The 24,190-nt window shown below is 41.8% G+C and overlaps 1 protein-coding gene across 5 annotated transcripts in view; it reads left to right on the top strand.

Annotated features, from left to right (window-relative positions):
* Positions 1–24,190, top strand: part of TDP1 (tyrosyl-DNA phosphodiesterase 1) — a 92,427-nt gene that overhangs the window by 5,532 nt on the left and 62,705 nt on the right. For all 5 annotated transcript variants that reach the window (XR_003515756.1, XM_027570772.1, XM_027570775.1 and 2 more), the window contains 10 exons: positions 1,768–1,811; positions 2,966–3,021; positions 5,182–5,278; positions 8,976–9,010; positions 13,817–13,909; positions 17,277–17,444; positions 17,895–17,973; positions 20,962–21,141; positions 21,955–22,003; positions 24,020–24,086. Coding sequence is in view for 4 of the 5 variants with exons in the window: in XM_027570772.1 (XP_027426573.1) it covers positions 1,768–1,811; positions 2,966–3,021; positions 5,182–5,278; positions 8,976–9,010; positions 13,817–13,909; positions 17,277–17,444; positions 17,895–17,973; positions 20,962–21,141; positions 21,955–22,003; positions 24,020–24,086 (868 nt within the window). In the remaining variant the exon portion in view is untranslated. The remainder of the gene's footprint in view (positions 1–1,767; positions 1,812–2,965; positions 3,022–5,181; positions 5,279–8,975; positions 9,011–13,816; positions 13,910–17,276; positions 17,445–17,894; positions 17,974–20,961; positions 21,142–21,954; positions 22,004–24,019; positions 24,087–24,190) is intronic.

The raw sequence follows: 24,190 nt of genomic DNA, 5'->3' as shown, positions 1-24,190 counted from the left end.
AACACTAGCAAGCAAATAGGTATTTCAGTTCCGAATCCAAAGATAGTCTTCGGTTGCTTTGCTTATTCCTCAGGGTGCATCTGTGTGATATTATGATGTATATGTATTTGGTCTTCATTCCTGGTTGGTTTTTGTCCCAAGCTCCTGTAAGAGCCCTAAAGTAATGAAGGTCAAAAGAATATTTTCTGGGGTGCCTGGGTGGCTCAGTTGGTTAAGCGTCTGCCTTGGGCTCAGGTCATGATCCCAGGGTCCTGGGATCAAGCCCTATGTCTTGCTCGCTCCCTGCTCAGCAGGGAGCCTGCTTCTCCCTCTCCCTCTTCCTGCCACTCTCCCTGCTTGTTCTTTCTGACAAATGAATAAAATCTTTAAAAAATTGTGTTCATAACAAGCCCCTTTCAGTCATACCTGGGTTTGTTAATAAAGTGGCTTTTGGAAAGCCCTTGAGAATGGAGGACTGATTGCCAGGGGGACCCAATTGTGTCATTAAAGCTGGGACTTTCAGTCCCACCCCCACACCTCCAAGGAGGGGGAAAGGGGCTGGAGGTTGTTAATCATTAATGGCCTTTGTAATGAAGCCTCATGTAAAAAACCCTGAGAGCTTCCAGGGTGATGAACACATGGAGGTGCACACCCCTTCCCGCATACCTTGTTCTTTGCATCTCCCATCTGGCTGTTTGAGTTGTATCCTCTTATAATAAACTGGTAATCTAGTAAGTCAAGTGCTTTCCTGAGTTCCGTGAGGCATTCTAGCAAATTATCAAAGCCGAACAGAGGCCAAAGAGGGGGATACCGTCAAGAAACTGCAATACATTCCTTTTGTGTACCTCTCATAAAGGTAGGAGCTTGGGCACCTGGGTGGCTTAGTCGGTTGGGCATCTGCCTTTGGCTCAGGCCATGATCCCAGGGTCCTGGGATCAAGTCCTGCTTCGGGTTCCCTGCTCATCGGGGAGCCTGCTTCTTGCTCTTTCCTTGCTCCTCCCCCCTGCTTGTGTTTATGTGCACACGTGCGTGAGCGCTGTCAAATTTATAAATATATATATATAGGAGCTTCCTTAAGGTAACTTCTTTTAAAATTTTTGTACCCCAGCATGTAGCTCAATATTTGGAAGAAGCACTCAGTAAGCATGGGTCAAATAAAGGAGGCTATTCTTTTTTTTTTTTTGACAGCTCGTGTGCGTGTGTGCATGTACGAGCAGGGGGAGGGGCAGAGGGAGAGGGAGAAGCAGCCTCCCCACTGAGCAGGGAGCCCAATGCAGGACTCGATCCCAGGGCTCCAGGATCGCGACTGGAGCTGAAAGCAGACACTTAACGGACTGAACCACCCAGGCGCCCCAAAGGAGCCTACTCTTAATCCTCAGGCAGTTTGATGGTTAAGAGCACAAGTGCTCTTAACGTCTGCCTTTGGGAGGGAGTCTGCTTCTCCATCTCCCTCTACTCCCCCTGCTTGTGTGCTCTCTGTCAAATAAATCTTTAATAAAAAAAAAAAAAATGTCCTTATTGTCCTTACTGGCAGTTTTTAAAATTGACCAGTCATCAAATTCTGAAATTGAGGTTTTAGTTTTACGTTGTATTTTGTTAAAACGTAATAATTATTAAATAGCTCAAATTTTCTCTTGAATTTTATGGAACATTAAAGCCTAGCTTTGTAGTCCCTTCAGTTTTCTCAGCCAAATTTTGATTGTCAATGACTAAGTCAATTGTGATTATTACCAGATGATTTTTAACAAAAGATGAATTAGATAAAATGGGTTTTTTTTGTCTTCTCAGATATTCTGTCTCCTCTCTTTGGGACACTTGTATCTTCAGCTCAGGTGAGTTTATGGTGGTTTTTTTCTTTGGGGGAAAAGGGACAACCCCACAAGAAAATAGGCGTGAGGACCTATCTCAGTCCTGTACAGGGTCCCCAGGATGGCCCATTCCAGGAGGCTGGCACCAGGAGCCACAGTTGTGGCCACAGTATCCAGCCATTAGCATGGAATAAGGATGCCACGATCAGTGGAGCTTCTAGCTCTGGATTGGGTTACAAGGACTGGCCAAGAAGTCAACGTTGGGAATTCCAACCTGAGGGACTTCGTTTTGGGACCCAGTTAATCTGGGATTCTAGTACAACTCCTGGGAAGGTATGGGCAGGTAGGTGAAGGCCAAGTTGTTTGATTCGATTTAGAAAACGGTTTCCTACACCTACCGAAAAGAAGTGAATAAAAGTTATGTGTAGTTCTTTGTGTTTGATTGCTCCTGCTTTATAGAGCTGGTCCCCTTGTGTTGATGAATGATGTTAATGCTCCAGGCTCTTGAGGAAATAGTGAGAAAACAGGGCACATCCACAAAGAAAGCAAAGCTATCTGTTTGCTTTATGTCCAGCTTGGCCTCCAGAATCCTAGTCTCCAGATGGAACATGGGGTGAATTTGTGTTCTTTTAGCTAGATTGGAGGGGGAGGGCCAGGGATTACCCGGGCATGGGGAGGAGCCCATGGATAAGTTCAGTGCAGAACTTGTAGTCAAGATGTAATTGTTCTACGCCTAGTGAATGTCCAATCCCGGAGGCCTGTTCACAAAGCTAGCTCATAAGTTAGGCTGAAAGGAAATGTTCTTTTCTAAAAGTCTTTTTTATAATCACCTAGGGGAAAAGGGATAAATTTGTAAGTCCTTTTATTTAAATTAATCAGAGGGCTCTTAGAAATATGTAGTAAGATTATTTAGAAATACAAATACTGCCGAAGCCTGCGGGATCCTTTCTTTAGAACCTGTTTTCTCATGCACTACTCCAGTGATTTAGATTCCTTGAATCGGGAATTCCCTTCAAGATGTATTTTAGGCTTGAGTATTGCAGCGCAACTGTCCAGGTTTATAAATAATATTTGGAGTTTGTCATTACTCTAGAGTTTCTTTCAATTCAGTAACCAAATTGTTCTTACAGATTGCTTGCCTGAATCCTATAACTCCATCCTTTTCTTTCCCCATCTAGTTTAACTACTGCTTTGACGTGGACTGGCTCATAAAACAGTATCCACCAGAGTTCAGGTGAGTACCACAGGATGTCTGATAACATCCTAACTGTAATGGGGCTTTAAAATGCAAGATTAGTGTTTCTCAGGCAACTGCTGTTCCTCTTTCTCGAGTATTTCTTTTGAAACTATTGAAATCCTACAAACTTAGTTATATAGGGAAAACAGCATTTGTTGATCTAGTCTAAGTAGTCACATGCATTCCTAATACGGGTTTTAGCATTTGCCTCTGTTGCTGTTTCCAGAAGTAGATAAGGACAAAGCAATCCAAAGACAACTTCGATGATTAAGCGACTGCCTTCGGCTCAGGTAATGATCCTGAAGTTGCCGGATCAAGTCCCGCATCGGGCTCCCTGCTCAGTGGGGAGTCTGCTTCCCCCTCTCACCCTCCCGCCTCTCGTGTATACTCTCTCTCTCTCATTCTCGCTCTCTCAAATCTTTAAAAAAAAAAAAAAAGAGAACTTTGATATATTCTTTTTAAGATTTTATTTATTTGACAGAGACACAGTGAGAGAGGGAACACAAGCAGGGGAGTGGGAGAGGGAGAAGCAGGCCTCCGGTGGAGCAGGGAGCCCGATGTGGGGCTCAATCCCAGAACCCTGGGACCATGACCTGAGCCGAAGGCAGATGCTTAATGACTGAGCCACCCAGGCGCCCCAAGACAACTTTGATATTAATGTGAAGGAAAAGATCATTGCTACCTGCTTTCTAGACCTGTAAGCATGCCATACTTAGTACAGCAGTGCTGTTCAAAGAATTTTTTTTTAAGGTTTTATTTGTGCATGAGCGTATAAGCGGGAGAGCAGCAGGCAGAGGGAGAGGAGAAGTAGACTCCCCACTGAGCAGGGAGCCTGATGTAGGACTTGATCCCAGGACCCCAGGATCACAACCTGAGCCAAAGGCAGACGCTTAACTGAGCCGCCTAGGTGCCCATGTTCAAAGAATCTTTGCAAATGATTCTTCCTGTGGTTTAGGAGCTAGTGAAGGGAGGTCTTAGAGCTTCCCTTATCCAGATTATGGAGGTGATGGATTTTTCAGCTTGTCTTCTATAGTTCCTCAGCCTGGTGTTGGTAGTGTAGACCAGAGAAAGATAGCATTGTACAGTGCCCTGCCATCTGTCCTGTTTTTAACATTCACCTAGCAAAACCCCTAACAGCAAGTAAGGTAAAGGAATATACCCACAGAATGATTGTCAAAGTCCTTGGTGCATTTAGGACCTCAGATTCTAGAAACTTTATTAATAGTAGGTAAAATGCTGTTGAAATTTCCCAAGTGGCTTTGACACACAAAGGCTTGTATTTGACCGGTAACACATAGGATTAGTTTTAGCGATATGTAACAGAAAAACAAAAATAACTGGCTTAAATGAGAGAAAATGATTTCTCCAACCTAAGAAGTCCAGATGGTAGACATTTGTGGTCTGGATCGGGGGTTACTATGGTTCTCAGGGACTTGTCCACCCATTCTGTCTTTCTGTCCCACCATCCTGGTGCATGGCACCCGGGGCTCCAGGTCACTGATCTGCGGTCCACATGGCAGGAAGGAGAAAGGACAAAAGGGCCACATCCCAGCTGTGCTTCCTCTGAATAGTCTCCTGGAAGTTCTACACAACACCTGCTTATATTTCATTGAGCAGGACTCAGCCACAAAATGCCTTGTTTCATTGAAATATAACAACCTGTTAGTCTGCATCATGCCGTGGGCCTGGGCTTGTTCACCCTTGGATCTTGGGGACTACTGCCATACCTAGCACACAGTAGGAGTTTAGTGAATATTAGGTCTGATGAGGAAATGCTCTTTGCTTGGTCTAAAGAAAGGGAAAGAAAAAGAGCATCATACTAGGTAACAATAAATGTTTATCTTGTAATCTGAACCTGAAAACGAACACAGAGCTAACTATGTGTTCTTTTGGATCAAAGAAGATAGTTACTCAGGGACTTCCTCGAGTCACAACCTCTCTGGGTCACAACAGAGCTTTGGGATCAGGCCACATGACCCTGTTGTAAAGGTAACTGGCTAGTGGAGATTAACTGAATAGTGCTATGTGTTAGCTCTGTACTCCGTGACCACAAAGGCCAGAAACACTTGTCTGGTGGTAAGGAAACACCTAGCATTCTTTAGTCAAGAGTCCAGCTTTATAAAAGATGTATTCTAAATACTTCTGATCTGTTTTCAGGAAGAAACCAATCCTGCTTGTGCATGGAGATAAACGAGAAGCTAAGGCTCACTTACATGCCCAGGCCAAGCCTTATGAAAACATTTCCCTTTGCCAGGTAGGCTGCTTATTGCTGTTTGAGATCCTGCTTAGTCTGAGAGTTGGAAAGAAATTTAGACATTTAGTCTATCCACCCACCTAGAGCAAGAATCCTTTCTTTAGTATCACCAACGGATACTTGTCTAGCCTTGACTTAAATGTTTCCTGAGAGAGCCCATCTGTGTGTGGGTAGCCCTTGTGGTTGGAAGGATTTTTCTTTATGTTGACCTGATGTCTCTGTATTTGTCAGGTTCTCCAGAGAAACATAACCGATAGGGTATGTGTGTGTAGAAAGACTTCTTTGAAAAGAATTGGCTCACATGATTGTGGGGACTGGCAAGTCCAAACTTTGTAGGATAGGCCTGCGGGCTGGAGACCCAGAAGAGAGTAGGTGCTGTAGCTCAGGTCCAAAGATAGTCTGAAGACTGAGTTCCCTCTTCCTTGAGGGAGTTGGTCTTTTTTTCTTTAGGCCTTCAACTGACGGGATGAGGTCCACAAACAAAGGGTAATCTGTTTTACTCCGTCTACTAATTTAAATGTCAACCTCATCTAAAAATAACCTTCATGGCTACCTGACCAGGTGTCTGGGTACTGTGACCTAGCCAAGTTGACACAAAAAATAAATCCTCACCGTCTCCTTTTACCTTTCATGTTTGGGTCCTGATTTCCCTTCTCTGGAGCCACATAGAATAAATCTCATCTCGGATGTGGCTGATGCTTGTATGTGAAGTCCTCTATTGTACCGCCTTAGTTTTCTTTCAGGTGTGAGCATGGTTTCTTAAGTTGTGCTTGTAACAAGAATCCCTATCTTCCCCCAACCTGCCAGTACTCCTCTGTTTGCATCTAGTTTGTCAGTGTTCTTCTCGAACCTAACCAGGTTTTCTGGATGCAATTCAGCGGCTGCTGCTTTCTGAGTGCAGCTTAAAACTTTTTATTTTGACAGCTTACCTGCCTGGTAGTAGCTGCTGTTGCCCCTTGGCCCGTAGTCCTCTGAGCTTTTTCACGTGAACTGCGGCCAAGGTCTGTACTGGAGAGATGGACAAACTAAAAGCAAACCTGTTAGGAAACTGCCTGTGTGAATTGAGCTGCAAATGATCCACGCCTGATGGGGGGATGTTAAGTGGTCTTGTAACAGGTGTATCTGCTTGGTTTGCTGGGACCAAAGCAGAGCAGAAAAGGCCAGAAAGTTGTTGCCCAGGTTTTTGTTAAGTCCTGGAATTCTGTCCTGATGCTCTTCGGTCCATACGTGGAAGTACACTGGGGGTCTTAGACCTCCGTTACCACTGGTTGCTTTTGATTCCACCTTGAAGAGAATATTGTGTGTGGCATTTCGTGCAAGAAACCGGCACACTGGGGAGAGAAAAGCAAGGATTTCCTTCCTGTGGAGATGGTGGCTGTGAAGTGGCTGGTGTCGCACTGACCTTCTGTTTTAGTGGCTGGGCAGTTCATTTCCAAGCAGCCACGGTAAGATACTTCCATAGCCCCTTTCTCTCCCTGCCAGAGTGAGATGGCCTCCAGGTTTCTACTCTTGGAGTGCATTGACAAGAGTGAACTACACAGAACCTAGATGATTTTTCTCCATTTTCTTTCTAGTGTTTTTTTTTCTCCCTGTCCAAATAAGATGTAAGAATTCCAACTCATTTTGATATTCTTTCAACTATAAAATGTTATCTGTGAATATGTGGTTATTTTTAAAGATTCAAAGGGAGAAACCTCAGTCCGATCAACCTTAAACCGGTCTTAAATTTTTCCTATGATTTAACCCGCAGTACTTGATATAGTTGGAGTTTTAAAACAGTCACTCTTATCCAACATGTTTGTGGCTCACCTTCTACACATAGATAAGCCTCTGCTTGGCGGTTGCCTAAAATCCCATGGTTTGCTTTTGCTTCCAAAAGAAGAGGTTTAACTGCAGTAGGATGATGCTCATAAGACTAATTGTGGGTGGAAGATAGCACAGGAATCCTAAAAACCAGTCATTAAATCAATGGAAATAGTCTTTTTCAGATACTAGCTCCTTGTACTAAAAAGTAGGGCGAGTGTGTGGCATGTCTGGTGGTGTGCTCCAGGCCAGCCACTAGAGGGCATGGTCATCTTTACCTCGAGCGAAGAGATTTTCAGATGGTCCCATTTCTAGTCTGAAGTATAGATTTGTGGCCCCATCCTCACCTGTTGAAATATTGTTACATCTTGTCTGTAAAATGAATTCTTGGGGGTTTTTTTTGGGGGGGGGGCGCAACATAGTGTTACTTGATGAAGCTGAGGCATACTAGTCAAAGAATCAGCATATGCTCCCATTTTGCACACGTGGGACCTGAGGCCAGAGATTGAGGCCTTGTGGTGGTCAAGGTTCAAACTGCTTGGGTTCTGAAGTTCTCTACCCACTATGTCCTTCTGGGCCCATCACTTCTGTAAGCCTAATTTGTTTATCTTTAAGATGGATTGCTAATAGTCTTTTTCACTGGGTTTTTGTGCCAAGGATTTGGTGCATTTGCCCAAAAAGCATCCATTAACTATTACCTATTCAAGTTAATATCCTTGTGCTTAGACTTGCCTAAGAGCAAACAGCTTATAGCAGAACTAAACTCAGAAGCCAAGTCTCTTGACCATTGCTTTTTCTGAGCTAAGTATCAGTTTACAGAGAGGCAGTTTTCATTCTAATTGTGTAATTTTAAAGACCTACTATTCCCTGATCTCTCTTCATTTGTGTGGCCAGAACATACAAATGAATTCTGGTCTGTGAGTGTCCCCAAACACTGAGCTTAAGAATGTAGTGAGCAGGGCCACCTATCTGAGCATTCCCAAGATGGGCTGTGTCATACTCCCCTATGTTCCAATTGCCTCTTTCTGCCTCCAGCAAACAGCTCCATCCCTCTGCCCTGTTGGGGCGGGGAGCTTGATTATAGTAGCACTTGGTTCTGTTTGTAGAGTGCTTACCCCACGCAGGCCCTATTTTCTAGACAGTTCGTGTAATTGTCTCCTTTGCTCCTAAAACTCTGAATCCCCTCATTGTAAAGAGAAAGATGAGCCATAGAGACTTAAGTATTTTTCGAAGTGGCCCAGAGTTGTAAGGATGGGATTTGTGTCCCTACACCCGCATTCCTCACTGTTGAGCTGGTTTGACATTTCTGTTTAACTCTTTGATAGCTTACATCTTCAGGCATATTCTGCTTAACCAAGATCTTGCTCTACTGGATATTAGATAATTTTAACTCTTCACCCACTCCTGTTTGTTTGTAAAGGTATCATTTTGTAATAGGAAAATAGATTGAATACATTATTTCTTTTCAGCACTTGCTAGGTTGTCAATATAAGAGAACTTCTGTTTTAACATCAGTGTATGCTACCACATTTTTTTTAATATATGGTCTAGAAACTCTGATAACGTTAATTTCTGTATAAGCCAGATATCTTCACATTTTTGCATAGGGTCTCATTTGGTTTTTTGGCAACTAGAGAAATCTGGCTTCTTGCTTTGATTACTGTAATTAAAAATGGAGTATGTATCAAATCATTCTGGCTAACAGAAAAAAGTCTTAATGAGCCTCACTGGGTAGGATTATAAAAGTTGTAGTGTCAGTCCAGGGCTTGTCCACTAGAGGGCAGTAAAAACAATTCAAAACAAAGTTGACCGGAACCTTTTCTAACTTAATTTTCAATAGCTAGGGATATTCGGTTTGTTAAAAATAAGTGACTCAACTTCTTTTTCATCCTAGGCAAAGTTGGATATTGCATTTGGAACACATCACACGTAAGCAAATTTTTATGGGATGGGGGAGGGTATGATTTTAGTAGAGCCAAGGAGGTGACTCCAAAAGTGCTTTTGAAGGAACTCACAGGTGACAGTTTTGCTAGGGAAAAGAATCTGTCAGTAAAAAGTAGAGTCAGTGGAACTGTTTACTAATGACCTTAAGACAAAGTCCTGGGATTCTGGCTCTCAACATGAAAATCTGAATCCATGATGGGGTTTCTGCTTTCTTTCTGTTCAGGACATTTCTTATAGCCTACTTGGGGGGGAGTATTTGGTGGTTGTGTGGTCCATGGTTATGGATGACTGTACGTGTGGGTCATGTGCTTGTGGATTCTACTACCTTAAAGTCTGGTGATCTCTTAAGATGCTGAGTTGCATTAAATAGAATATTGTTAGGTCAGCCTCATGCTGTGATAGAAAGAAAAACTATTTTACAAAGTTGTTAACTTGAGAGGCTGATGCCTATCGCTGCTCAAGACTTCTCAGAAGTTCCTTTTAGAATAATTTTGAGATGTTGTAAACCAGACAGGAAAAACTATTACTGCCTACCTGACACGTACCTAATGATCAGTTTGACTCCCATTCTGCTGCCATGAGTCTTAAAGCTATTTGAGCCTTTTTACATAATTGTTCTATAAATGAGAAAAAGAATAAGATATGGTTGTCCCTCTTTCAATATTTTTATAAATCACATTTCTCTAAAAAGGATTTGTCAGAAGAATGTGACAAAGCCTCATCTTTGAGACCAATGGTGTAAATGGGTTGGTATTGCAAGCAGATTCCTTCAGGTGTCCATCTCTAGGGCAACAAGGGATCTCATAGGAATATTAGTCCTGAGTATTGCTGTGGCCATTGTTTTCTTGATGTTATGGTGACTTGAAATAAGGAAATATGTTCATCTTTCTTTGGCAAAATACAGTTTGAAGCATACAGCCTGTTTTAAAAAGGAACCAGAGCAGGAAGAGTTGAGCCATTTCATAAAAGGATGCCTTTCAACCCTACATTATCTGGTCTCAGATCCCCTTGAGTAAATGTTGCAGTGTTTACCACCATCCCTAAATGGTAGCCTCTAACAGGACAGGGTTTGAGGATTGTTGTGAACTTTAAGCATTTAGCTCAGGTATAAATTACTCTTTATGTAGCACTGAGGTCACAGGATGCTAACTTCAGCAAAGGATACAAAATAGCCTTGAATAGACTGAATAGGTATCTTAGACTCCCCTCCCTGCATCACAGGAGAGCCTGGTGGTGGATGGCAATAGTCAACCTGTCCTAGGTAGACATTCTGCCAGCACTGGATAGCACTGAATGGATCCTAGCCCACTGCCCTTAGTTGGACCCCTAGCATAAATACCTTACTGATTCTAAAATACTGCCCCCCCCCCCCCATTTGGGCCCTGGACATGACTTGCTAGATCTTTAGTGCCAGCTTCCTGCACTAGCCATACATTCTGAGCCCGCAGTCCACATTGGGCGTAATCATGCTGCAGCTACATGCTGGCACATAGGAGAGCCTGTGTCTTCCATCTTCATTTCAGTTACACTGTAAGTCCTGAGGGACTGAACGTGTTGGGCCTGGCCAGGATCTAGCACAGTGACATTTGATTGATCCAGAGGGGCTATCCCTTTTTTTATGCTATTTAACATATTATTTGGTCCTTCCTTTTCATTACATAGAGATCCTGAGTAGATAAGCAGTTACCTTCTAGCTACTGTTGAAGATAGGACTAGAACTCATTTAAGTTTTTATTCTCATTTGTTTACAGCTAAAACAGCTAGTTTCCTTTGGTCTGCTCTTCCCCCTCACCCCCATTACACACACACACTTAGCAGATTGAACCCAGCAGAGTTACTCACTTGGAGTTGTAAATGCCTAGGGAAGCAGTTACAACAGAGTCCTTCCCAGCCACATAGTCTGTGTAGTTCACATTTTGTTAAAATGCCAGTATCTTGTAGGAGATTAAATTCATGTCTCGAAGTTACTCGGTTGCTCATTTAAAAAAATTTTTTTAAAGAATTCATTAAATATTAAGACACAGTTCTAGTGTTTTGAGACTTAATAGTTCTTAGTGTTTGGGTGAGAGAGGTGAAATTATAGGAGTTAGAAAAAGTTAGAAAAAGGAGGAAGCCTTCCAGCTCCTGGTCCTGGTGTGTCACGTGCCTCCCCAACTTGAGAGTGTAGCTACTGCAGTAAATAGGGAATAGTCTTTGACATTCAGTTTAGCAAGCATGCATTGACCATGTACTGTGCATAGAGCATCCAAAGACCACCAAGATGTAGCCCCCATCATCATCATCCCTGTTAGGTACAATAAACATGCTTTATCCATGTCTCCGTAGGATGCCATGCAGTCCCAGGGCCTGTCACCTACTGCTTTAGAATTCTGAAGCTTTTCAGTGTCTCCCAGAGCTGGGAGCAAAAGTACTTCTGGCCCTGATAATCAACAGCGGGGAAGGAAGGAAGCCAAAGCTGCCAAATGGGAATGTCTAACTGGGAACCAGTGGCAGACTGCAGGGTGGTCAAGGCACCCCTTTCTGCTTGCTTCTGTAGCCGGCCTCCCAGCACACATGACTTAGTCCTTCATCTCCCCCAGACCACATTGTCTGCCCGTCCACCCACTCACACGCCAGTTGTGTGAAGTGTCCTTGGCCCCATTCTTCCCTGTGGAAACTGCGCAGTGAGAGAAAGATCCCAGCCCGTGTGGTCCAGACAAGCTCTCCTGGCTCATTCGGGAACCTTGATCATTCCCATTGCCTACCCAGCCGTAGATTCTGCAGTTGTAGAATGCGACTTTTAACGCCTCCTGGATTGCTGTGGGGATTTGGTGTGTTGCTGTTCTGGAGAGCTGCTGGCGTGCCTGGCGCGTAGGTGCTCCGCAGACCTTTGTGTTCTCCCCCCTTTACACGAGTAGCTCCAGATTGGGAAATAATCCCTTTTGCTGCCCCCACAACTTAACAGGTGATAGGGAGGGCAGCGTTTCTTCAAGGGAGACCTCCTTTCTTATCCTTTATCCATTTTTAATTGTGATTTTTATTAGCTCATGCCATTTTGTCTGAGATGATGGCTCTCCTTAGAATAGCTCCCAGTTCTGTTGGGTAGGATTCACTGACAGCAGTACATGATTTTCCTGATAATTGATGCCTTGATTAATGGAAATATTTGTGAAACTTACATCTTGAATTCATAACTGGCCTTATTCTTAATTACAGGCAGCTGCTAATTTGGCAACTGTTTGTGTAAATCTGCCCAGATTTCAGGGAGCACGTTTCATAAATGGAGAAAAGATGGGTTCAGCAGCTGTCACTTCTCCAGCTTTGCATTAACTTACTGTTTGCCGGCTTCGGTTAACTTCTCATTTTGGCAAGAGCTGAATATCTCATTCTCTATTCTTTGCATTATCTTTTTGTGTTAACCTCATCCTGTCCAAATACTATTCACGGTATTGTTGGTTTGGAGAGAACCAGTGGTTCATTTTGCCCCCCATGTGTGAACTGACATCAGCAGGTATTAAGTAGCATTTTGGCCCCAGTGGAAATAAGGCAGAGTGACTGCCTTGAGGAGGGAATCTCTAGTTACAGGGAGAGAACTTAGATTCCTGAAATAATTAGGAAACAATTGGGAGGCCAAAAGCCCTCCAGTAGTAGATGAAAAAAATGAAGCAAGACACTGAAGGAGTCCTGGAAGTGCACACATGTGAGAGTTTGTTTCACGAACGCATGTTACATTTCCTTCTCACAACCCTCTGCAGCAGGGAAGGGGTTGTTTACCCTTCGTTTTGTAAATGAGAAACTGAGGGACACTGAGTGACTTCCTTAGGGTCCTATGGCCTCCAACTGATGACTGGAACAGGTCTTCTGGCTTCAAGGAGAAAGCTCTTGTTTGTATCCTCTTCCTTCTCTCGCTAGAATTAAAATATGAGAACTCTGATGACCAGAGGCCTGGGGAAGGAAGGCCCGTGGCAAAGGGAGGATTCAACTGGGTCTGATTTGAGTAAATGAAGAAAAGGAAAGATTTATTTCAAGGCCAGAAATGCATTGGTGATGAGTATGGCATTTGTGGGGTATGAGAAAAGATCAGTCTTAGGATAGTGAGGCATTTCCAAACTTTTCTAAGCCGCAGCTCACATTAAAAAATACAGTGTACATTTTAGTCTGCTACACGTGTCCACACTCATGTGCTAAAACCAGTTATTTAAGTATCTACAATATATTTTTCAGTTTCTAACTTGATTACAATTTTTTGAAGATACATTTATTTTAGAGAGCGTAAGCAGGAGGGGCAGAAGGAGATAGAATCTTAAGCAGACTCTCTGTTGAGCACAGAGCCCAATGTGGGGCTCGATCCTAACGACCCTGAGATCATGACCTGAGCCAAAATCAAGAGTCAGATGCTTAACTGACTAAGCCACCCAGGCGCCCCATTATTGCAACTTCTTAAAAAAAATGCTAGCCATGATGTAGCAGAAGGTTGTGACCATACTTTGAAAAACACTGGACAGGAAGCTTTCCATAGTCCGGAATAGTAGCAGATAATGGATAAGGGTAAGGGCTCGGAGTGTCAGGCTGGGAACGTGGGCAGGATGAGGCAAACGTTCACTTACCGATACTCAGCATTTTGGAAGGTGGTTTTCTGCCTGTCACTGAAATAGACTTTGATTTTAATAATGTGTAGAAGAAATGAAGATTATAAATGTTTGAGTATTAGAAGGGTCTAAGAACTCCTTTAGCTGTGATATTTGCACTGGAAAAATAGTACATATTTTAAAAGTGGTGTTAATGCTTTTGGTCTCTTCTCTGTTCTTAAAGGAAAATGATGTTCCTGCTGTACGAAGAAGGCCTCCGGGTTGTCATCCACACCTCCAACCTCATCCATGCTGACTGGCACCAGAAGACTCAGGGGTTTGTAGGCTTCTAGTTACTTCACAGCAGTGGCTGTGGGTGTCATTCCCTTTTCCTTTTCTTATATTGTTTTTTAAAAAAAAGAACACCCTCACATGTGGCACAGAAAAGAGACCTACACAGAAATAGTATTTTACTACTGCCCTGCCCCAGGCCGACTCTCTTGAAGTAATGAGTGCTAACAGTTTAGTACATGCACATCCGTGACTATTACATGTATACAGAAATACTTTTTTTCCCCCTAGCTCTTAACAAAAATGGGATTATACACACTCTGCAGCCAGGCACAGGCAACAGGCATATGCAAAGGATCTGAGGCAGGAAAGAGGGTATAAAATGTAAGGTCTGAACCCATTTTTTTGGTGAGACCCATCAATAACTTGTCCCAGAACCCACTATACTCTTGCTTGCCATTTCCCAGATGGTAGTGAAGGGAAACTTAGTGGTTAATCATATGCTAAAAACTTCCTGTCATCCTCGGTTTATTTTTCCATGAAAGAAATCTGATGTCTAAGCCTTTAATATGGTCGTGGTCATGAATCACCAAAAGAAAAATTGAATTTGACATTTTTTCGTGCTTTGTTATTACTAATCCTTTGTTCTTGGTATACTTATGCTAGATCTAGTCTTTGAATCCTTTTTAGAAGAGGGGCTTGGTTTTTTGTTTTGGGGATTTGCTCACCTCAAGTTTTAAGCATTGTTCTCCCACTTGGTAAGCTCTTCCTTCTGGTTGGCTTTCATTTCCATTTTTTTAAGCCATTTTGTACATCTCTGCCTTCTCCAAGTTTAGAAGAAACTCAAGCATTCATCTAGCAGCTTTCATAGTTCCCATATTCTCCACTCTCCTCCTCCCCAGCCTTACACTCCTTGTCACTGCCCAGGCTGTGTAGAACTCTTAATTTCAGGACATGTTAGCTCTGGCAGAGCCCAAGTCACATCTTAGGTTGAACTGAAATGCAGGACCTTCTAGACTCCATCCTGTGGGCTTGGTTCGACTCCACCGCTGTGTAGAACAAGAGTACCCTCTCTCCTTTCAGACAGCCCTTCTAGTTTGAAAAGCAGGCTTTTTCCTGAGCCCAACATCTCTAGCTCTCTCTTTACTCCCCTAGCAAGTGGCTTAGAGCCCTCCCCCAGTGCTGACAGTTTTTCTGTAAACATGTTCCAGTTTTCAAGTGTCCCACTTAAAATCTTCTCAAAATGCAGTTAATTCCAGCTGGTTCAGGGTGGAGGGGATCACCACTGTCTCTAAAAGCCTCAGCCACAGGAGGACTCTTGATCAGCTGAATTTAGAGTTAACTACACCTTTGCTATTCCTACAGCTGCTTAGCTGCTGGGTTGGGTTTTGAAACTCATGAGTCATAATGGAGTTTATCAAGTTGGCACTGAGTCTTATGTGGCTCAAAGAAGGAATCCCACCCATGGCCCCCAGCTCTTTTTGGAGTCAGAAGCTTGAGCCATGCTTATTTAGGTCTTTCCAGGATGGCTGCTATGGGGGAAGGGATTAAGGATAATGATTCAGGTGTTCAGGTTTTTTTTCCATTATGGAGAAAGTGTTTTTTTAATTCTTTAAATTGACTAGTTTCTAGCTTCACATGGTTTCAAACTTAAAGTATCAAGGGTATGAAATCTCCAATTTCCCTCTGCCAGCCACCCTCGAGTAGGATACTGTTATCCCACAGTGAGTCTAGATTCTAATCTCAAATTTGCATTTTTGTGTTGTGTGTTATAATTTTTTAAATGTTTAAAAGTAGTCCTTTTGTGTAATTTTCATGATTGGTCTGCTAGTTATGCTCTGGTCCTTTTCTGCTATACAAGTGTTTCAGCCATCCTTTTCAGCTGCTGCTTGGTCTGCCTTTTAATTTCTCACTTTTAAAATTATTTGGCCCACGATAATTTCACATTTTACTTTGTCAAGTGCTAAAAACACCTCACATCCCCGTATCCTGGTTTAGAAAGTTGTCATCTGTCCTGTTCCTCATCCAGACACGGTTGTGAGTGAGCCTCTAATCTAGGAGAAGCCCAGCAGCCTGTGGGCTCTGAATTGCTATTTGTGAGGGGAGAGACTGACACATCCGTCCAGCCCAGTGTGCGCATTTTACACGTAGAGAGGCAGGCACTCACAGAGGTGGTTGGGCTGGTGCCAAATGACACAGCCAGTTAGAAGCAGATCTGGCCCCAGAACCTGGGCGCTGTAGTCCTTGTCACACATGTTACCTCTTGTACAAGGGGTCTCCTCAGGTGGGAAGGAAAGGTGTGACATGCCACCCTGCTAGAAACGTATGCGTTTCAGAAGATGTACATGCAGGACCCTTATGGTTCTGGATTTTTCCTGCCCTGGTGGCCTGCATCTCGCCAGTCTCCTTTGAGGGTTGCCAGGTGAAAGGAATTGCGCAGTTTCCCTTTGGGCTTAATGGGTAGAACTGCAGTGGGATAGCCACAGAAGTGGAAAGGTGGTAACAGCAAATACATCCTTAGTGCTTGTTTAAGCCTGGACGTTGTTCATTATCTCAAGTGTGAGGCACACGTGTCCTGTGATGCAGGACTGCTAGCCTGGTTTTGCAGTTGAAACTGAGCACGAGATTTGAAGCCATACTTGTTTGTGATTTGTCTTGGAGCGCGTCACAGAAGGATTGGGTTTAGATATGCTTTTCCCACTTGTGGGTGTATAGAAGTTTGGGTGAACAGAATTGTCCTCCTTTGAGGAGAATTGGCGAAATGAAAGATGTCTTTAATATTTTGTTTACTAAGTTATTTGAAAGTCTGAGGTTAGTATAAATGTAATAGCATTAAATGTATCTACTCATTGCAGATGCCAGAAAAGTACAGGATATGCAAATATCTCAAACTGCTATAGCATATATGTCATGAAAATGAGTTCATTTATTGTAAATAGATTTGTATATACATTTTTCTAAGCGTAGGTAACTTTTTCCCATTTGCCTGAAGAGCTACATGGGTGTAGCTTGCTGGGGTTACTATAGGTGGTATGGATTTGCTGTAACAATTAGTGCAGCTATTAACCGTTGTCACAGGGTCTTAGCAGTATGGAGGTAGGGGGCGGGGATAAAGAATAAGGAAGGTGTGGTCAAAGAGGGAGCAAAGAGCATTGAGTTGAGAGGTGGGCAAAGGCCCACCTTTACTGGGTCCTAAATTCATGGTGAGGTATTGAAAAATCATTCTGAATATCATGGAAGCCGTTGGAGTGGTGTGATGGGATTTATGCTTCATGTTCCCTGAGGATCCTCTACTTACCACGTGGACACAGGAAGTTCGATTCGCCTCTTCCTTAGGGTGAATGTGTAGTCAACACAGGTATCATTGTGATCAGTTCCTTTCCTGACTGTTCAGTTATTTTTTTCTCTTCCAGAATATGGTTGAGCCCCTTATACCCACGAATTACCCATGGAACCCATACATCTGGAGAATCAACAACACATTTTAAAGCTGATCTCATCAGCTACTTGATGGCTTATAATGCTCCTTCACTCAAGGAGTGGATAGATATCATCCACAAACATGATCTCTCTGAAACCAAGTATGTGGTGTTTAGCAATTTGGAATTCTTAAAGTGGGTGAATACGTTGAGAGCCACACAGTATCTGCAGTGCAGGGGCTTTGGAAAGAGGTAGAATATTTGGCTGTCCTTCATAACATGAGAGCAGATTCTCTTATTTATCTGCATCTCCTAGATCTGAGGCACTAAAGTGGAGGCCAGTAATTATCTTGCTCACCATAAGCCTCCCTCTGGAGTACTTCTAAAGTGACTGATTTCATTGCCGGCACCTTATACCTCGTGAGTGTTCCACCATGAGTTGATGTGCTTGAAAATTAGTTTGAGTAACAATACTGTTCTGAGGAGGCACCTCAAAATAGGTGGTCTCTTAGAACATCTCATGATAACATTAGTTTTTGTGTGTATTTTGTGATTTGGGGGTCCACAAATTATATCACTCTGTTCTATAACTTGTATTTTATATCCTTTTAGTGTTTATCTTATTGGATCAACCCCAGGACGCTTTCAAGGAAGTCAGAAAGATAATTGGGGACATTTTAGGCTTAGAAAGGTAACAGAATTTTTACTGTTTTTTAAATTAATATATATTGTTCATTTATAATTGTATATTTTGATGGCAGCTTCATTATAACTAGCACAATTCTGGGTGACTAGGCTCTTGATAAATTGATAGTTTTCAGTAATTACTTTTTAATGTTTTATCTTTTAGAGGTGTAGACTGCTCTAAATGGCAAAAGTATAAGGACTTTTTTAGTTGTTATAGATTTCTCATTTATGCAGCTGTTGTAGCTTTTGATTTCAGGATCTGAAGGATTTTTAACACACAAATTCAACAAAGAACAGAAAAGAGTACTATTAAGTAAATAGTACTATAACGTATTTTGTTTACTAAACCAGGGCCTTTAAAAGTTATTACAAAAGAGACTTTTGCTGGTGGTATGAAAATGACAAAAGTCTTTAACAAATTAAAACAAGTTAAAGTTGACGATTTTCTTCATCTCTGTTTAGGAGATACATTAATGACACTAATAAATTCCCTACGTGGCTCTCATAAAAGCTTTACCTTTTTCTGTGAAGTATTTGTCATATAAGAATTACCCTTGGTTAATGAAACTTAATTTGCTTTTTTGAAATGAGACCACAGCTGAAAACATAAGATCTGGAAGCCAACATCCTCATTTCTTGACCTAGGGAAGGCATTCGAGCACACTGGCTGAGTGGATAGCTTAGGGGTAGATTCCCATACCTGGGTTCAAATCCTCACCTGTTAACAAGTCATATAACCTGCCTCTCCTCTATAAAATGGGCATAACAACAGTACTTCACTCAGAAAATTGCATAAGGGTTAGACGAACTTAGAGAAGACAAAGCACATGTTGAGCCTTCAGTGTGCTGGTTGGTGGCTCTCAGTTTGTGGCCTGATGGTTGAGACAGGCTAGATGCTAGCACATGGTGTGTAGAATCAGTCTTCCTGGAGGATAAAGAGCATCTTGGTTTCCAGACCACTTCTCACAAGCTCCTGTTGCATCACAGCTGCCTTCCAGGGAAGACGGGAATGGTCAGACTTGTGTTTCACTGACCTATAAATGGAAGCCCAGGGACGCGTCCAGGGCCAGGTAGCCGATCAGGGGCTGAGCACCAGAACAGAAACTGGGTCTTGTAACTGTCAGTTCAGTCCTGCTTCTTACACCATGCTGCAGGAGGGCAAAAACTGAGAACTAGGCTTTTATAATACTAAAGCTGTGTTAAGAAAAATAATACATATGAAATTAAACAATGAGCTCCATTGGGACAGGAACTGCGGCTTATTTTTCTTCAGCCTCTTGGTAGTAAACACACAGTACATGTTTAAGTAGATAAAATTTCCAAATATTTTTGAGTTGTTTCTGCAGCTTTGCATAAGTATCAAAGCGGGAAATGCAGATCAGGCTCCCTGTAGTGCTTAGGGTGCTCTGTATATGTACATAAATACACTCTTTTATTTATTTATTTTTTTTTTAGAGCATCACTGTGTGGAGCCCAAGTGTTAAATCTCTTTCAAATGATAGGAGTCAAAATATACAATAGTTTGTATTTTTTTTTAGGTATTATTTCAAGGCAAAATCTCATTTCATATGGCAGGTCAGTGGTTTATCTGACATTCCTACTAAAAGGGATCTTTTTTTTTTTTTTGGCTTTCCAGAAAAGTCCTTGACAGCTTATTTATTCCAGTCATACTTACAATGATGTTTCTAAAAGAAAATGCATTTGAATTCTCTTTTGAGGTGCAGAAGTATATTTCACTTAATGCAGAGGATCAAATTCTCCCTCCCTCATGGGGGTGGGAACAGGGCCCCCACTAATTCTTCCACAACTCCACATAGAAGTGGTTAATGGATGGGAGCTCCAAGGAATCACTGTAAGACTTCACAGTTTCTTCAGTCTCCCTTCGATGATCCATCTTTTTTTTTTAAATTTTTTATTGTTATGTTAATCACCATACATTACATCATTAGTTTTTGATGTAGTGTTCCATGATTCATTGTTTGTGCATAACACCCAGTGCTCCACGCAGAATGTGCCCTCTTTAATACCCATCACCAGGCTAACCCATCCCCCCACCCTCCTCCCCTCTAGAACCCTCAGTTTGTTTTTCAGAGTCCATCGTCTCTAATGGTTGGTTTCCCCCTCCGACTTACTCCCCTTCATTCTTCCCCTCCTGCTATCTTCTTTTTTTTTCATAACATATATTGCATTATTTGTTTCAGAAGTACAGATCTGTGATTCAACAGTCTTGTACAATTCACAGCGCTCACCATAGCACATACCCTCCCCAATGTCTATCACCCAGCCACCCAATCCCTCCCACCCCCCCACCACTCCAGCAACCCTCAGTTTGTTTCCTGAGATTAAGAATTCCTCATATCAGTAAGGTCATATGATACATGTCTTTCTCTGATTGACTTATTTCACTCAGCATAACACCCTCCAGTTCCACCGACGTCGTTGCAAATGGCAAGATCTCATTCCTTTTGATGGCTGCATAATATTCCGTTGTGTATATATACCACATCTTCTTTATCCATTCATCCGTCGATGGACATCTTGGCTCTTTCCACAGTTTGGCTATTGTGGACATTGCTGTTATAAACATTGGGGTGCACGTACCCCTTCAGATCCCTACATTTGTATCTTTAGGGTAAATACCCAGTAGTGCAATTGCTGGATCGTATGGTAGCTCTATTTTCAACTGTTTGAGGAACCTCCATACTGTTTTCCAGAGTGGTTGCACCAGCTTGCATTCCCACCAACAGTGTAGGAGGTTTCTAAAAGGGATCTTTTAAAAAAAATTGGTTTTGCCTTAATACAGATCAAAGAATTTTGGAAGAATACTTCTGTCCACCTACTCCATTAAAATATTTTAGGTATTTAAAGAATATTTTCCAAAGAAAAAATGAGTATGAAATTGATATGTAGTATTTTCAGCATTTTTCTGTTGATTAGGGTTTCCAAGGACAGAAAATCATATTCTGAATTGTTAAAATTTTTCTGTTCACAGCTTCTGAAAGAGCATGCTTCTCCTAAAGGAGAGTCTTGGCCAATAGTAGGTCAATTTTCAAGCATTGGGTCTATGGGAGCTGACGACTCGAAATGGTTGTGTTCTGAGTTTAAAGAAAGCTTGGTGACGCTGGGGAAGGAAAGCCGGACCCCAGGGAGAAGTTCCATTCCTCTTCATCTGGTGAGTGCCTGTCCTACCTCACTTGATCATGTGTATTCTCTACTCCCAGAGAAGCGTGAGAATCCATCCTCCCCCCCGTAGAGGTTTTAGTCAGTGATTCTTGCATGGAAACAGCAGTACATTAGCATCATCATGTGTGATCAAGTGGCCCTTGAATCCTCTGGTGCTGGGAAGGTGCTGTTCTCTGCAGAGCTCCATTTCAGCTACATACTAGCCTGTGATTTTTCCATTCCTTCCTTCAGGTTCTCAAGCCAAAGAAAAAAATGTTTGATAAGCCTTGCCAGCAGAATTATGAGCATTATTAGAGACTTTTGAATTAATTAATTTTGCGTTGAAGTCAGTGTTAATTTGGCATTTTTAAGAGAAAAACTGAAATTGAAGTTTTTTCATTGAATATATATGCTTCCTATAGTTGCTAGAAGTTACATTTTTTCGTAAGATGGAAAGTCTTAAAATTTAAAGTACATGTTTTAAGTTTTTAAATGAAATATTTTTTCTTTTTTAAGATTTTATTAATTGTCAGAGAGAGAAAGAGCAGGAGCTGGGGGTTGCGGCAGAGGGAGAGGGAGAAGCAGGCTCCCTGCTGAGCAAGGAACCCGATGTGGGACTCGATCCCAAGATCCTGGGATCATGACCTGAGCCGAAAGTAGACGTTTAACCAGCTAAGCCACCCAGGTGTCCCTAAATGAAATCTTTCTAATTGAGATTTTCATCTTAAAAACATTCTTTTTAAGAAAGTTTCTTTAAATGGTACATTTTGAGTATTATTTTGTATTTTTCCTTTTTTTAAAAATTTTTTTCCTTTATTTTTAGATCTATCCTTCTGTGGAAAATGTGCGAACCAGCTTAGAAGGATATCCAGGTAATTGCTGGAGACTGTCTCAGTTGCATTTTTTGTGTGTATCTTTCATAAATGCCCTGGTAAACTTTTTAAAACAAGTAATAAAAATGCCATTCTCCTTGAGAAAAGAACTGGTTAGAAATTTGTAGAATATTTTCCCTTAATTGGCTAAGAATCCTGGAAATAGGTAATATTGAGTAGTACTGTGTCCCAAAGATGGTTCCATGCTTTTGGGCAATTTTAGTGTGTTACTGAATCCTCAGAGTAACACTGTGAGGACTTGTTCTCATTTCCACAAGTAAGGTTGTCCCTTCTGCTAACAGCAGGTTGGTTGTCCAGACGAGATGTCTGAATAAAAACACCTTTCCCTGCTGCGTCCTGCCTTTCCAGAGAAATTCTAACATGCCTTTCTCTGATCTCTCTCCATATTCTCCCTGCTTGTGTCTGTGGCTCTATGTGGTTCTTCCAATTTTGAATCACAGGTATATTTAAGGTCCATAACTTCTGCTTAATTTTGGGATGAACCTTTGGTGTTACCTAGTTGATAACTTGTCCTTTCTAAAGCACTTCATCTATAAGTGCCTAGGTTGATTTTGTAGGTAACTCTCAACTTTGTTTGCTATTTTCCTTATATACAGTGCTAGACACTGAACTTTTATTTGGAATCCAGCAGCCCTCCGGATAACACATTCAGGAGGCAATAACCAAAAACCCAAGTAGGGTTTGTCTCTGGAAAAAAGAAATCTGATTGGCATTTGCTTGTGGCTGGAAGCAGAATGCTCTGAATTAGACTAATTTAGTCCATTTATTGCTTGTCAAACTAGATGTGACCCTGCCAGAAAAATCTTAGTAAGGTTTGGAGTGTAGTGTATCAGCCCATTTGTTGCTACCTAATGGCAAAGCCAAAATCATTTCACTGAGACTCAGAGACATGGTGAGGTTTTGGTTGGTTTTTGTCTTCTCCTTTCTCCACTTCTGATACACTAGATTCATTCAAAATGTGCTTTTTAATGGGGAAGAACATGGTATTTTCCATAAAACTATTTTGTAACTGGCCCTAAATACGTTTTTTAGTTATTTGTAGTAGAGGATACGACATGCCTTGTGATGACTCAGAAATTTAAAGCCCTTTTTGGATATAGATTATTTATGGAGAAGTTCTAACATGTGTTTGGGAAGTCAGTGGTGAATCTACAATAGAACTTCCTCCTTTCTAAGATGAACAAAAACTGGCTACTAATTGTGTTTCCACTTGGAACTGTATCTCTACTTTTGATGCAGGAATATGGATTTTAGCATTGCTTTTAAAAAGCAACTGTTTACTGAATTTTTTTTTTTTTTAAGATTTATATGTTTGAGAGAGACAACATGAGCAGGAGGAGCAGAGGGCGGGAGAGAGAGAGAGAGAGAGAGAGATCTCAAGCACACTCCCCATTGAGGAGGGAGCCCAACGCAAGCCCCGATCTCAAGATCCTGAGATCGTGACTGGAGCCGAAACGGAGTTAGACACTTAACCAACTGTACTACCCAACTGTACTACTCTATTCCATTTGTAAGAATGTTTAGCTAATACAGACTGCTTGGAAATAGCAGAATGTAAAGGATAAAGGAAGCAGGAACTGAGTTTTCATCTTAGTCTACCTTCCCAAGTGTCCTGCTCTTGGGCAACAATGGAGATGTTCCAGACCAAAATGGGGCTAAGGATTTCTTGCCTGCGGGAGGACTGCAGGATAGGCCAGAGTTCTTCATGTAGTTTTTCAGATACTTCTAATCTGTGCTGTTATTAATGTTTAAATTACCACCCCCAAGTGATTAAATAATGCCTCTTTCTTTTCAGATTGTAAACATTTACCATTTAACATGTATCCCTCAGAAAGGAAACACTGAGGGAACATACCTAATACAAGTATAGACCTTTTCTTTCTTTTCATAAGATGAAATAGGAAGTGGTTTTGTTTTTTCAGTGTTTACTGTAGATTCTTAATGAAGGATCCTAAAATTATTTTCTGTAATACTTGTTTTCTTCTTTTGGAAAAGCTGGGGGTTCTCTTCCCTATAGCATCCAGACAGCTGAAAAACAGAATTGGCTTCATTCCTATTTTCAGTAAGTAATTGGTTTAGAATGCTGCTATTGCTTCTTCAGGAATATGAATGTTATTTATGTCAGTGTGTTCTTTTAAAGAACCTTACATAATACAGCTGTATTTT

This window comes from Zalophus californianus, chromosome 6, assembly GCF_009762305.2.
Source record: "Zalophus californianus isolate mZalCal1 chromosome 6, mZalCal1.pri.v2, whole genome shotgun sequence".
Taxonomy (NCBI): Eukaryota; Metazoa; Chordata; class Mammalia; order Carnivora; family Otariidae; genus Zalophus; species Zalophus californianus.
The sequence above is the reverse complement of the archived record's forward strand: the minus strand, read 5'-3'. Positions and strand labels throughout refer to the sequence as shown.